Source organism: Cimex lectularius, unplaced genomic scaffold (assembly GCF_000648675.2).
Source record: "Cimex lectularius strain Harlan isolate CLEC.00 unplaced genomic scaffold, Clec_2.1 scaffold3, whole genome shotgun sequence".
Taxonomy (NCBI): Eukaryota; Metazoa; Arthropoda; class Insecta; order Hemiptera; family Cimicidae; genus Cimex; species Cimex lectularius.
The window spans coordinates 4,190,450-4,205,488 of NW_019392688.1; the positions used below are offsets into that span (position 1 = coordinate 4,190,450).

Consider the following 15,039-nt stretch of genomic DNA (forward strand, 5'->3'; position numbering starts at 1 on the left):
AATTTAAAATATGTTGACAAGAAGTGTTCATTTTGATATTTTTAATGAAGTAATAATGCTTATTTTGAATGAATAATTAATGAGTTTGAAACTTTGGTGAACTGTTCGTCTCATCCTGTCATGAAGAATTGTTAAAAAAAAAATTGTTGTTAAAGTAGATGGCTCAATTAATCTAAAGAGAAAAACAAATTACAAAGATAATAAGAAAATATTCCATCAGAAAAGATTATTTTAAAAATTGATTTTTATTAGTAAAATTGTTGTTATTTAACAAATATATCTCAGTATGTTAAAATAGAAATAAAAATTAGAAGCTCTAAATTTTAAGGAAAAGCTTTCTTTTCTAGAAATTGGACACCCTGTGTTGTTTTATTTAATAAACTTTGATTATTTATACTATATACACACAATAAATGATAACTTTTTCAATATATATATTTATTTCTCTCTCTGTACTCTTCCATTCAATTTCTCAATAATAATATTCACACTATAAATTATTTACACAGGTATAAATATCTGTAAAATAAATATTGCCCTTAATTTGTATTTAATTACAAAATAAAAGTAATGAAGTGAAAACAAGAAAACAAAATCAATAAAAGCCTATTTTTCATTATTTACAAAGAAAAAGACCCTCAAACAATTTTTTAAAATATTTTTTTTCCATTTTTTTATTTGTTGAACTATTCTCTATTGTACAAAGTACAGATAAAAATATGTATGTATAATACTCACAGCCAATCGTGTATGGTGAAAATTCACCATGATTAGAAAACAAATATAAAATAAAAATCAATTCACAAAATTCACAACCATACCTTCAAGTGGAAACCAAATTTTCGTTGCTAATCCTATCTGGGTTTATTGCCATTTGGTGTGTATGTGTTTGTGTCCAATTACTCCTATAGCAATTTCACATTTTATTTATTTTTTTAAATTCCAATTAATGATTAAGAAAATTTTCTACTAGTATTAAATTATAACTAATAATAATTTTTTTTTTTCATATACAATCAATCATTCCTATTTTCTATAGACAGAGAAAAAAAAAGAAATTTATCATTGCATACGACGCTGCAGATTGCACAACCCATCTTAATACGGGGTGCCAAAGGTAACCTTCCCCTATTTTTACGTACATTAAAAAAAAGAAAAAGTCATTTGAACTTCCCACAATTTCTAGAAAAAGCAGTGTCTTATGCAGAAGTAAAGCCATTGTTTATAGGCCTTTTTCAATAAAAAATATTTAAAAAAAACAAAACAAAACCTTTTGTACATTTTCAGCACATATTGCTAACTTCAATTTCATGTTTCACACATAGAAAAGTTTATGGTTTTAAACCAAGTAGGTTTGGTCAAACAAGGTGTACTGGTAACGGTCTAAACACTTCTGCTTTGGGCACTCTCAGCCAGGAAACGTCTTCTGGCACGGATTGGGAAGAGCGGGCTTTGGCCCTGCCTCCCTCATGGGTTTACGTCCCAAATCTCGGCTAGGAACGGCGGTAGCTTCCTGTTCTGGAGCTTGAGCGAGAAACACATTTCGCTGTTTTGATTACCGAGAGTCCGTAGCTCGGTGAGCACTGAGAGCAGCTTGGCAAAAATGGTCGGTGATCGTGGCCTTGCCCTGTTGTCTACATAAGACTTAAGTGCTTCCAGATAGATTTCCTGGATTTTCTCGACTTTCCAACCTTCCGTTAATGACGGTCGTTCTGAAATTAAAAAATTATATATGTTAAACCATCATTTTATATATCCTTAATAAATTGTATTCAAGGAAAAAATCAAGTTTATAACAATGTTTAACCATAATTAAATTATTTTATATAGAAGAAACAAAAATTTACCCAATTACAAATTGAAACAGTTTATCAATTTTGAAAGTACATATTTATTATATTTTTAAAAGGAAAATTTACCAGAAAAGATGACGATCGCAGTGAGAAGTGCGTACTCAGCATTGTCAACTTTCATATTGTACATTTGCCTGCAGAACCTAAGTAGACCTTCTACAACATCTCCCATACCTGCCATGTTGTACGAGTCTCTGGTGTAAGGCTGGTTATTGGCGAAGAGGATGGAGTCGGACTGTGCGTCGTACCTCCTCGCCATTCTCAGCATCATCACTTCACTAGAACAGGCCTGGAAATAGTTTATCATTAGTTATGATTCTTTTTTTTTCTTCCCCAGCAGTATACGCCAATTTTAAGTGGTTTACTTTTAATAAGGCAATTTGGTCTTCTCTCAGCAGCTTGTCGAATCCAGGGAGCCTTTTGGCGAACTCAACGATTAGCTGAACTGTGAGGATCGTGATTTGGGTTATGTGACGGAACTTGAGATCACTCTGTTCCTCTTCATCATTTGGTGTGTTCTAAAAAAACAAAAAAAACTTCGTTAAGATTTATACAAAGACCAACAATTATTGTGCTATTAAAATATTAATTATTAGTTAATGGAGTGGATTTAAAAATTTCAAAAAAAAATCAATACTTACAATCCTACGAACATCCTCATCTGAAGGGTGTTCATATTCGTTTTGGAAGTAGACAAGTCGGTGGATAAGCTCTTCTTGCTCTGCACTGACTTGCTTAATACCATTAACAGCCACTTTGGCCAGTTCACCCTCAGTCTGAAAAAAAAGAAACTATTCAAATTCAATTTTAACTTTTTTAACCGAACAAAAAGTTTAAAAAAAGAAAAAAAATGCAAAAAACAAAAGACAAAACAGAATCGATGTTTGAAGCCCACAACACCAATCTGTTATGGTCTTCAACATTGACCTCTTCACACTGGGTTGTTAAATTATGCTTTGTTCATATATACCGATTGTGTTTGTGACTCTTTAATCATGGATTGAAAGAGACTTGATGTGTAACTGACCCTATGAGGTTCAGGTTCAACTTTGATGGCCTCGGGGGATCCATTTGTTGTCGAAACCGGCTTATCTTTGTCCTTCTGTGCCTTCTTTTCCTTTCTTTTAACTGCACACTGATATTCAGGTACCACGCCTAAATGAATTTTTTTTTTTATATTTAAAAGGGCACAAACAAATATAAACATAAAATGTTTAAATTATATTTAAAGCCGGTGTTTACTTACATTCTGGCCTCATGCCGACGGAGAGGCACTTCTTGAGCCTGCACTCCTGACACTTTCTCCTCATGTACATGTCGATCTCACAGTTGTTGCCATACTTGCACTGGTAGACGTTGTTCTTAGTGATGCTTCTGCGGAAAAATCCCTTGCATCCCTCACAAGTCAGGGCGTTGTAATGGTAACTGAAAAATTCCATAAGCAATTATTTTATTGTTATTTAGTCTATCTCATATATATTGCAACAACCAACTTTAGTATCGGTAAACATGTCATATTCTATATTTTTGAATAAAATTAATACAGAAAACATTCTCTAAACGTAATAAATGTTACAATTCTCCAGCCAATACAGGGTGAGTCGCTACTCATTCGACCAAGTTTTTCAACTGGTTTTGCACCTCAAATGGAATAAAAAAGTTCTTATGAACAATGATCCAATCACAACCCCTTCGCATATATTCAACATTTAATTTTTTTATACCAATCTACGGTTTTTGTCATAAATCTACTAATAATTCTTAAACTATTCATATTTTGGAAAATCCAAACAAAGGTATTGAAAAGAGCATTAAATTTCCTTAAAAAATAATTATTATTAAATAAAAAAATAAATTTTAAAACTTTCAATTTAATTTTTGATAAAAAAAAAGACTACATCTTTCAAAAACTGCTAAATTTGCAACTTTATGAGAAAAATTCACGATAGAGCTTGGCAAATTTCATAACTTTTTCATTTAATATGTTTTCTTGCAATAAACCCTTTTCTTTAATTATTTCGAACCAAAATTCAGAAATTTTATTCTAAATGGGAAAAATGTGACAATGTGAAAAAAGGGGAAATGGAGTTAATCTAATAATTCAATGTCTGGGCAAAATTTATTTCTTAATTTTAAGTTAATAAAAAAGCACAAAATAAAGAAAACTGAAACAAAACACATAAAAGAGACAATAAACATAGCGAACAACCAAAGCAGAAATATTGGACTAAATATCTACACTAAACACAAGCAAAAGAAAAAAAATTACAATACAGAAATTGAAAAACTCAACTTTAACCCAATAAAAAGCACAAAAAGAAAGAAAAATTCAACCTAATTTGGTTGTTCACTATATTTATTGACACTTTTTACTCCTTGAATCATATTTATCAGACAGAACTCTAGCCACAAAGGTTGGAACAGTTCATAGTTCTTCTTGATACTGAACTGGGAGTACCACAAGGTATAGTCTTAGGCCCAATTTTCTTTTTTATACATTAATGGTTTTTTGAAAATTAAATTCTCTGGAAAAATATTTAGTTATGCAAATGGTACTCGTATAATTTTTTCAGGTGATAATTTAATTAATTTAACTAAAAATATAAATAACAATAAGAAAAATATTAATTTTTAGGTAAACTCAAACTTTCTAGTTTTAAACAAACAAACACACACACACACACACACACACACACACACACACACATTAAAATTTGCCTTTCAGTGTTAGATATCTTGGTGTGACATTGGATTCAAATTTGAATTAGTTTAGTCTCCCGTCTGAGAAAGCTCTTTTATAAATTTAGAATTTTATGAAAACTGAACTTTTAAGGACAATATATTTTTCTCTGGCTCAATCCATATTAGCCTATGGTATTGTTTAAAATTTTTTTGTTGCATTTGAGGCATAGAATCACCTGACGAACTTTGTCGTACGACCCTGTATGAAGTTAATAAATTTGGCATAAATATAAGGTTTAGAGTTAGTTCAGCGTTTGTTGATAAACTAAATTGATAAAAATCGTGAATACCTATTGATTTTATCAAGAAAGAAATACAGACAAAGGAGGTTTATAATTCAAAAGGGAGGGCATTGCGATTTTTTGAAATTTACAAGCCCAAGCTTGATAAGAGGCGGGTTTTGAAAAAAAATCCAGGATCGCCCTGAGAGGAAGCAGATCTGTTCAAGGACCGGGAGGAAGGTCAGCTGAAACGGAGTTCAGTCAACCGCGGAAACAACACGCGGATCCACCACAGAGAACAACACGACATTACATATTTCCGAGGAGAAGGAAATGGTCGGACTGATCGGCGCGTTTCCTTTCTCAAACTGCACACACTCTACGGAAAAATATTTATTTAAACCTGTGAGAAGATTACACTTTACGCAAATTATTGTATTGCAGGCTCATTGCACATATTACAATTGGATACAATAAAAAGTTAATTGAATTAAAATGGTGATTGGGCTCGATGAAGGCAGACTAAATGCTAAAGCACGATGGATTGCATAAACAAAAATACTTTTTTTCAAATTTTTAATGCTGGAATTACTTACTGGAACCTATTTCATAATGAAGTACAAACTAATATATAATATAGTGCTGTAGCTGTTTTATTTCATAATAAAAAAAAGTACAATGTACAATGTAAAGTCGAAAGTACAAGAAAAATTATTTAAAATACAAGGAATTCCGTTACATAAACAGTCACTAATATTACAAATATTTATAAAATACCCGTGTTTATTTGTACTATTAATACAAGTCTCAAATCGCCTGTATTATCGTAATATTATTGCAAATTTTGAATGGTTAGATTTTGCTCCTACATTTCTTTATAATTATAGATTTACTTTTCAGTAGTGGTGGCGAACAAATTACTGTGGCTCGACACAATGATACTAGACTTGGAAAAACCTACAGAACATGGATCAATTTTAAATTGTTTTTAAATTTAAAGAACGGTTCAGTTCAAATATCATCGAACTCGAATACTGATGGAGAAAGGGCCAATAATAGAAAACCCTACAAGAAAATGCGTATCACTTCGGCAAAACAAACAATTGCATTGCAAAGCATGGTTGGAAAGTGGTAGAGCAAGTTCCACACTAGGTGACATGCATGGTATAAGTAGTGCTACCGTTAGTAGGTGTATAAAACGTGCGGTGAAAGGTAAATAATAAACGTCACCACAATTATAAATGCGTTTTTCCCCATTTAATATGTAGTTAACAGCAATAATAATAGCAGTAATAAGCAATAACAGCAACCGTTCGATTCACTAACTAAAGCAGCCTGTGTTGCTTGAAACAGAAAATGTGTTTGATCTCGATTTCCCTATCCAACCGTGCCGTTGAAAACAGAAATTATTGGTGCTCTTTTTGTAAATGATGGTTCTACTCACAAATATGTAGTTTATAACGATCCGGATTTAAAGGATTTCAAGCATTAAACGCTCATCATCAGTTTGAAGGAGTTAGAAACTCGTTACTCTTACAATTTATGTCGAGACGTGTCTGTAACTCCTTCAAACTGATGATGAGGGTTTTAATGCTTGAAATCCGGATGTTGTAAACTACAAATCTGTGAGTAGAACCATCATTTACAAAAAATGATTCTACATTTCACCCCATCCTTCATCATTTCTATTAATTCTTTTCTATTAATTAATCTTTAAGTAAGGTATTGGTTGAGATAAAAAAGTCAGTGCCACGAGCGGGATACGAACCCACGTCCTTCGGCTAAATACGCCGCTCCTCTACCATTTGAGCTATCGTGACTTCGATCCACTCGGACACCAACTTCCCATCTCAACCTTTTATCTCAACCAATACCTTACTTAAAGCTTAATTAATTGAAAAGTTAATTGGTCAATCGGACCACGAAACCTAATCGATTTAATAAGGAAAATGAAGTATACTTCACTAAAGCTATCCTTGGCCATTTCATTTGTTGCCGAGAATCAAATAGAAAAAAATGGCAAAATGTAGGGAAATTTAAAAAAAAAGTGAGGTTGAGATTGGAAGTTGGTGTCCGAGTGGATAGAAAGTCACGATAGCTCAAGTGGTTAGAGCAGCGGCGTATTTAGCCGAAGGCCGTGGGTTCGAATCCCGCTCGTGGCACTGATTTTTTTTATCTCAACCAATACCTTACATAAAGATTAATTAATTGAAAATAATTTAATTGGTCAATCGGACCACGAAACCTAATCGATTTCTATTAATTTTTACTTTTATAACGTACTTGTATATTTTAAGTAATACTATTGATAGCATTGTGAAATAGTACCCTGAGGGATTTATTACTGTACAAATGTTCCAAAATTATATCATTATTACATCCACAAAGCTCATTGCATTGTCAAAAAATGAGACGTAGTCTGATACTTCTGGTAATGATTACTTTTAAAACAATCCTTTTTGAATTGTAAACAATTTTAAATCACAATTTAAACTTTTGCTTATATTTTATTTAAAGGCTCACCCTGAAGCCCGGTCGCCGCAGACGAGGCAGAGCTCTTCCTGCTGCCGGACCGCCGTCCCTTTCTTCTTCTTCGATCCATCGCAGCTATCCGCCGAATACCCGTTGAGAGAATTGGGCGGTGATAAGTCTTCCCTTCCTGAAAAATGACAAAAGAATCAGTTTCAAGGATCAAAAACGTGCAATATATGTAAATATGAAGGGTGGCATGTGTTCGTTTATTTTAAAAAATAATTTGCTAATAAAGGATTATTTTGGCTTATTTCTTGTTAGATATGATTTCATCTAAATTATATTCACGAGTAGTGTAGTATGGCAGAAATATCAGAAAATATAATAGAATATGGCTGTTTGTTTATGGCCGGATCGTTTACAATGTTGTAATTCGAGGATATTAATATAAATTATTATATATTTCTTTAAATTTAAATCAGCAAAGATATTATTAATTGTAGAATCGAGGAATCCTGTGAAATAAGCACCAAATATTTGACGAGCTTTTGAATCTTTTCAGATCTAATTATTGTATCAACAGTGGGTGTGTATGTCTATCCAGGAATGTATCATTTCATAAGTGGGTTAATTTGTACTTTCGTTCGCCTATTGTTTCTGGTTTGGTCTGGTTCAGTAGATACAGCACTGAAGATGGCGAAATGCCGAAACCCAATAGAAAAGAGGAGACCGACTAGGTAGACCAAAAATGATCGGAAACGACCAAACTACAGGTTTCACCCAAGACGCCCATCGTTCCTACTAGTCCTACTAGCTTGTTATTGATAAGTTGTAAATAAATTTAAGTTAGTTTGGCTAAAACTTGAAGCACCGATTCATTGCAAGCATCCACAAACCATGCTGAACAAACCTACTACGGGCATTAGACGTACTCAGATTTAACTTCAGGTGATTCGAGTACCTTTTCACGGAGGTGTTTTAGGCTTGTTTTTTTACCATTTGGAAACCACTCTTTGATAACTCTCTTATCCACCGCTCCCTCGGGTCGTTTTAGATTGACAACCGACCGACAACGACAAGGAATTTGTCCTTAGCTTACGGCTCTCTTATTTTATAGATACCGGCCGGTATAACATTAGATACTTGGGTTTATTCAAACGGAGCTAAAAACAAGTCGGAGCTTATAAGTTATACAAGGGGCACTTTTGGTGCATATTTCCTTAATTGAAAGGTGGCTAATCCGCCAGAATTACGTAATATAAAAATATACAATCAAAGCTTCGATAAGAAAGAAAAAAACAACAAAGAACGATATATATGTTAAACTTGATTTTTCTCAAAATGCTCCTTTTGGTCCTAAACCACCCTCAAAGTTTCTGTCCCTGCTGGGAAAAAAAGGAGCGTGCATTTTCCTAGAATATTTTCATGAAACAATTCTCGAGTCCGTCACAGTCCTCTGGCGGAAATCAACGACCGTAAAGTAATCATGGCGAGGAAAAGTCACGTCTCAGTCGCAAACAGCTTTGGACAAAAAGTCTTCGATATTGCAAATTCTCTATTCTCACATCGCGACTACTTTCGTGGGGCGTTCAGGTCTCTTGTCGTAGACCGACATCGCTTCCCTCCGTTCGAAAATTACAATCCGCCATCAATTCCAATGCAGAACGGAAAACAGTTTTTAAATAGAACCTCAGTGACATCTGTTGCATACAGCGCACTTAAGTTAAGTGCATCCGGCATACTCCCTTTGACTCTTCAAGCTCGGTTCTGTTTAACATAAACAAGTGCGAAATAGACGAGAGTTATAAACGCAATAAAAAAAGAGTAAAAACGACTCATATAAAAAAAAAGTTTCATCATTAAAAACCTTTTTTTAGTTCGAGTAACTAACACTTATTAGCCGTCGTCCTTAGTTTATTCCCGATTAAAATGGACGAGTATGCCACAAATTGCCTAAAAGAAGTGTATAGTAATATGTCTAATATCCAACAAGCAACATACTGGAGAGAGAGAGAAGATGAGAGAGGGTGGGGAGGGAGAGAGGGGGAGGGAGAGAGAGAGAGAGAGAGAGAGAGAGAGAGAGAGAGAGAGAGACTGAGGGCGAGAGGGAGTGAGAGAGAGAGGGAGGGAGGGAGAGAGAGAGAGCGAGAGAGAGGTGTCACCACTTTCTGGAAACAAACAGAATTTATGAAAAGAAACAAAAGGAAGGAAGAAACGTACGATGATAAATATCATTTAGGTTGTTCTTCTTTTTGTATATTTCGGTTGATTATAGGAAATGTCATCCTTGAACTCTTCGTTGGACACTTCTTTTCTATCCTTATTATCCGGGTTTCTTGTATGTTAATCATATATTTTATACATAATTTAAATCATTCTCATTATTGTAACTGAAGTGTAAGGAAATCCAACTAAAGCTTCTGAACAAATTGAGAAAAAAATTATATCCCTAAATTTCCGGATATTTGTTAAGGTAAAACTTGACTTAAAACAATGCTCTATATGTATGCTTATTTTTCATTTTCAGAAAAGACTTTCTATACTACGCTAATATATCATAATGTATTTTATAATGAAAGTTGAACAGGTTCTATCGGTAATTAATTCGTCAAAAGATGTCAGACAACATTTGTAGCCTTGTAGAGATGTAGTGCGCGACGTGGGTCGAGCACAACGTCTTCTCAAGACCCATATTCCGATAATTTGCATAAGATGGCGCTATTCATATACTCGAGTTCTTTTAATCGAGCGGTGTTATGGTAGCCCACTTTTAGTAGCTCCACCCATTTTGCAAAAAACAAAAAAATTGTTCCTCCATCCTAGTTGGCAGAGTTTTGCATCTTGATTCGCGGCAGTTCACCTATCCCAGGAGCCCCCTCCCGTTTTCCTCCGCTTCCTATCCCCGGTGGAAGTGAGCGTGACGGCGGAGAGTGAGAGAGAGTGGTGGAATAGAGAGAGACCGTGGTACACAACTGGGATCGTTGAGCGTCCTTGACTCGGGACTAGAATAGGAGCCGGTCGTGGGGAACGTACTATCCACTTGTTACTCGCAAACCTCTCAACAAGCCTGCCTATAACTCCGGGGGGGGGGGAGCAACATCTCTAAAACCAAGTTGCCATTGAAAAGCTCGTTTTTGGACCGGACTTGGTAGTCAGACATTGATACGGGCCGAGGAAAACGCGAAGAGCACAAAATCTATACGACTCTGCACTATTTTATCCTAGTTTTGTTAGTCTGTCGCCTTTACTGTGAAAGTCTCGCCGTTTCGCTGATATTTTAACCCGAGAGGTGATAAAATTTTTGCATCCGTCCATAATCATGCCTAGGGAAACTATTTTGCACACCTTATAACAACTAAATTTAAAAATATTCCTACTATACCTCAGCACACCGACCAGGTTTGCAATGACGTGTCACTTCTGTAGTGACTGGCAGTATGTCCAGTCCGTTTCGTCATTGAGTGTTCAAGGGTCGGATTTGTGTTGTTGGACCAAGCGATGAAAGTATAGAGAAGGTGCCAATTTAGACCTGTTTTTTGTAGGAATAAAATAAAAATAAAATGAGGATGAGGTTTCATGAGGCTAGTCGCCATAAGTCAGTTTCGCAAGGGTTTGTATCCAAAACGAGTTCCTAAGTTAATCAACTGTCAATGACTAACATAATCCATTTATGTTTTGACCATATTTATTATTTCCATTAATTATTCTTTTTATGTAAGGTCTTGGTAGAGATGAAAAAGTTAATGTCACGAGCGGGATTCGAACCTACGACCTTCGGCTCAATAAGTTACATAAAAAGGATGACTAACATAATATAGGAGAATTGCTGACTTTTAAAAATGATTAAGGCAAAATTCAGTTTTTATAAATTCACACATTTATTAAAAGTCTATGCTAAAGTTCAATAAAGTGTGAGCTACATTACAGTTGCTGCGGTCATCACTACGAAAAAATTACGATCTTTCCCTTGATCGAGATTTAACGAGTGTTGAACTTAAAAAAAAATCGAAATCCAAATAAAACACTCGAAAATCTTCACAACTCCGATAGTAATGAAACTGCTCAAAATAATCAACGATCACATTAACATTTTTCAACTCAGCCCCTGGTATATTGGCTACAAGAGAAAATAGTACTTTCATCTTTACAGGAAAAGATACTTTCAAGAGGTTTCTTTAATTTTCAAAGTTATGTTTTGACGCAGCACAGATGTCTAGGAGACGGCCGACTTCTTTGTCTGAGGAAGAAGGATACGACTCGAGGTGCATATTAAGTAACTAAGTCAACTTCCTTCATAAGTCATAAGTTCTCGACGTGGGGTAAAGATGACTTTTTAGTGACCCACGAGCGGATAAACATTTTTCCAACTGCGAAACGACCATCAAACAGACAGCTTAATTCGGCGAAACACCCTTTAAAAAAATAAAAGGTCAAATTCAAAAGTAACCTCTTGATATCCATTATCACTAAAATTTCTCTTTCTCCTCAGTGCGGTGAGCTTACAAGGTCACAGTTGGCGAGCGTCATATTTCTTTTTCCTTTCGGAGCTTTGTTTCATTCCTTTCGAACCGGATTGCCGAGGTGCCGGTCCTCGGAAGGGGAAATCAATTTGATTCGCAAGTGTACATAAAAGTGACCCCCCCCCCTCGTAGAAGGAAAAAACTTTCGGTAGTTGCGATACCGTCAAGGATTCGTCCCAAGGGAAAAACGAATAACGATTGTGCACGTCTTAGGATAAGATAACTATTTCCGATTCGGGCATAATCCATCAGGTGACACGTTTCACCTTCGATATCGCCCATTCTATGAAAATTAAATGAACCACTCAGATAATCAGAGATATAATCTACGTGGAATTTAAATACAATTCAAAGTACTTTCCATCCCTTCAACACATAAAGGTTTATTTCGACTATATTTTACATTTTAAAGATGTAAATTATTACAATTAATGGTGACAGCAGTGCCCGAGTGGTTAGGGCGTCCGACTCGTATAACACGCTAGCGGTTCTGGGTTCGAATCGCGGCAGTGCCCATGGTTTTTTAATTGTTTATAATATGAAAAAAGTATTGTAAAATGGTTTGACTTCTCTTTTGCGACACCCAACTGGTAATTGGACGTTAAGCCCTCCTTCATGACAAGAAAACAATTAATGAATATATTATTAGATTTAATTAGATTAGAAGACATTTTATTTTATTATTTTGCCATATAGGAAAATGCGAAAGATAATATAGATTTTTTGAATTCAAAGTCGAATAATTAAAAAAAGAGCACATAATTATAAAAGTAAATTGTTATTTTTCCATTACAGCCGGCTTTCCATAAGCACAAATACTTGTGCCAGATAACAGGAGTTGTAAAATTAAAATAATAAAACAAGTAAAAAATAATTATTCAGATATCGATTAACGGTCACTAATCTCTACAAGTAAAAAATAATATTAATATAGAAAAAAAGACTGAGAAAAATAATCTCTTCAGTCAAGAATGTATGTAACTGAATAAAAGTTTGAAATTAATGATATTAATTCTATTTTCCTAAATATATTTAGCCACCCTTATAAGAAAAATTATAGTATTTTGTTGTATTCATTTTCGGTGGTAATAGTTCTTGTGTGTTATAAAGTTTAAGGATTTATGAAATAATTTATATTTAAACATATAAAGACACGAACATTTTCAAAATAATTGTTTTAAACGTACAACTTTAAATTCCTTCTATCAATTTTGTATATAGAATTATTTATATTAAACTTTTGCGCGATATTTAAGGTTGTAACTCCATAAGATGGATTGTGCTAAGCTAAAATAAACCGATTTTACAGTATAAAGTAAAGTGCTTCTAAGAATTCGAAATTTGTCAAAAAACAGCTTTCTGATTCTCTTTACCAATTTTTTGATCCGAAAATTCAATTTTCGGGTCCAATAATTCATTTAAGTATTTTACTTTCGTTACAAAAGGAAGAAGTACTTAGTAACAATTTAAAATGTTTCTACAATAATGTAAAAAAATTTAAAAGCAAAGAATGTTGATCAAGCTTTTATATAGATCCATACATTTCGTGGTCCGATTGACCAAATAACTTCTTTCAATTAATTAATCTTTATGTAAGGTATTGGTTGAAATGAAAAAGTCAATGTCACGAGCGGGATTCGAAACCCAACCGAAGGTCGTGGGTTCGAATCCCGCTCGTGACACTAACTTTTTCATTTGTACCAATACCGTACAAAAACATTTATATATAATTTGTTTGTGTATACAACAATTCTTTAATTTCTTTAATAAAAGAGTTAGTAATTTCATCTTAAATTTTTTGTAGAATAAATAATAATAGTATGATAAAAACTAAAGATTTTCCCAGAAATATTCAGTTTTAATGACAAGTAGATAGCGTTAGTTTTTTCTAAATTTAAAAGCAAAGAATGTAGATCAAGCTCTTGTTTATAATTTGTTTGTGCATACGAAAATTCTTTAACTTCTTTCATAATAGAATTAGTAATTTCATCTTAAATTTTTGGCTGAATAAATAATAATAGTATGATAAAAACTAAATATTTTCCCAGAAATATGCAGTTTTAATGACAAGGAGATAACGTTAGTTTTTTCTAAATTTAAAAGCAAAGAATGTTGATCAAGCTGTAGTATATAATTTGTTTGTGCATACAAAAATTCTTTAACTTCTTTCATAATAGAGTTAGTAATTTATAATGCCTACAATCTCTTTTTAAGCAGTCAATTCTTGAGCAATCTGATTAGTAACTTCAAATATGGCTTGTTCTGCTGATTTACTACCAAGAAAACCAAACTTCTTATTAAAAAATCATATTATTTTTTAAAAGAAATTTAATTAATCTTTTTGTAATCCATTTTCCATGATTTTCGCTGAGGATTTGAATACTGAAATGGGTCGATAGTTATTGATATCTAATTTTGATACAGTTTTAAATAATGGCATAAAATGTTCTTATAAAGTATGTTGGGAATATACCACAATGAAAGAGATAAATTTCAAATATGAAGAAGGGAAGGAATGATATAGGTGTAAATCAATTTAAGTAGACGATTTGCTGGACAATTATATTAAAAAAGTTTTTAAACAATTAAATTCACTAGTTTCGTGGTCCGCTTGACCAATTAATATCTTACATTTACATTAAGGTTTTCAGGTGAGATAAAAAAGTCAATGGCACGAGCGGGATTCGAACACACGATCTTCGGCTAGATACGCCCCTGCTCTACCACTTGAGCTATCGTGACCTCGATCCACTCGGACACCATTAATTAATTGTAAGATATTACTTGGTCAAGCGGACCACGAAACTAGTGAATTTAATAAATTTAAAATGAAGTATTACCTTCACTAAAGCTCTCCGTGGCTTTTCATTTGTCACCGAGAATCAAATTGATTACACGACATTTGAAAAATGGCAAAAAGGGGGGAAAATTCAAAAGGTGTGGTTGAGATGGGAAGTTGATGTCCGAGTGGATCGAGGTCACGATAGCTCAAGTGGTAGAGCAGCGGCGTATCTAGCCGAAGATCGTGGGTTCGAATCCCGCTCGTGCCATTGACTTTTTTATCTCAACTGAAAACCTTAATTAATTTTTAAACAATATTTCACTTTCTTCAAAACTAATTGGGCTCAACACAAAAGAAAATTTATTCGACTTAGATCTGTGGATTAACTGTTGAGATATATTTTATTTTATTTTTCCTACTAGACATCACATATTAAAAAAACAATGAAG

At 33.8% G+C, this 15,039-nt stretch overlaps 1 protein-coding gene across 4 annotated transcripts in view; it reads right to left on the bottom strand.

Annotated features, from left to right (window-relative positions):
• Positions 1-779: 779 nt before the first annotated feature.
• Positions 780-15,039, bottom strand: part of LOC106662131 (ecdysone receptor) — a 235,418-nt gene continuing 221,158 nt past the window's right edge. For 2 of the 4 annotated variants that reach the window (XM_024225854.1, XM_014385952.2), the window contains 7 exons: positions 7,340-7,475; positions 3,100-3,278; positions 2,881-3,008; positions 2,495-2,629; positions 2,219-2,371; positions 1,920-2,142; positions 780-1,712 (listed from right to left, as the gene is read on the bottom strand). In XM_024225854.1, coding sequence (XP_024081622.1) covers positions 1,468-1,712; positions 1,920-2,142; positions 2,219-2,371; positions 2,495-2,629; positions 2,881-3,008; positions 3,100-3,278; positions 7,340-7,475 — 1,199 coding nt within the window. In that variant the 3' untranslated portion in view covers positions 780-1,467. Of the gene's footprint in view, positions 1,713-1,919; positions 2,143-2,218; positions 2,372-2,494; positions 2,630-2,823; positions 3,009-3,099; positions 3,279-7,339; positions 7,476-15,039 lie in introns of all 4 variants that reach the window. The other 2 variants (XM_014385951.2, XM_014385950.2) reach the window with 1 other exon arrangement.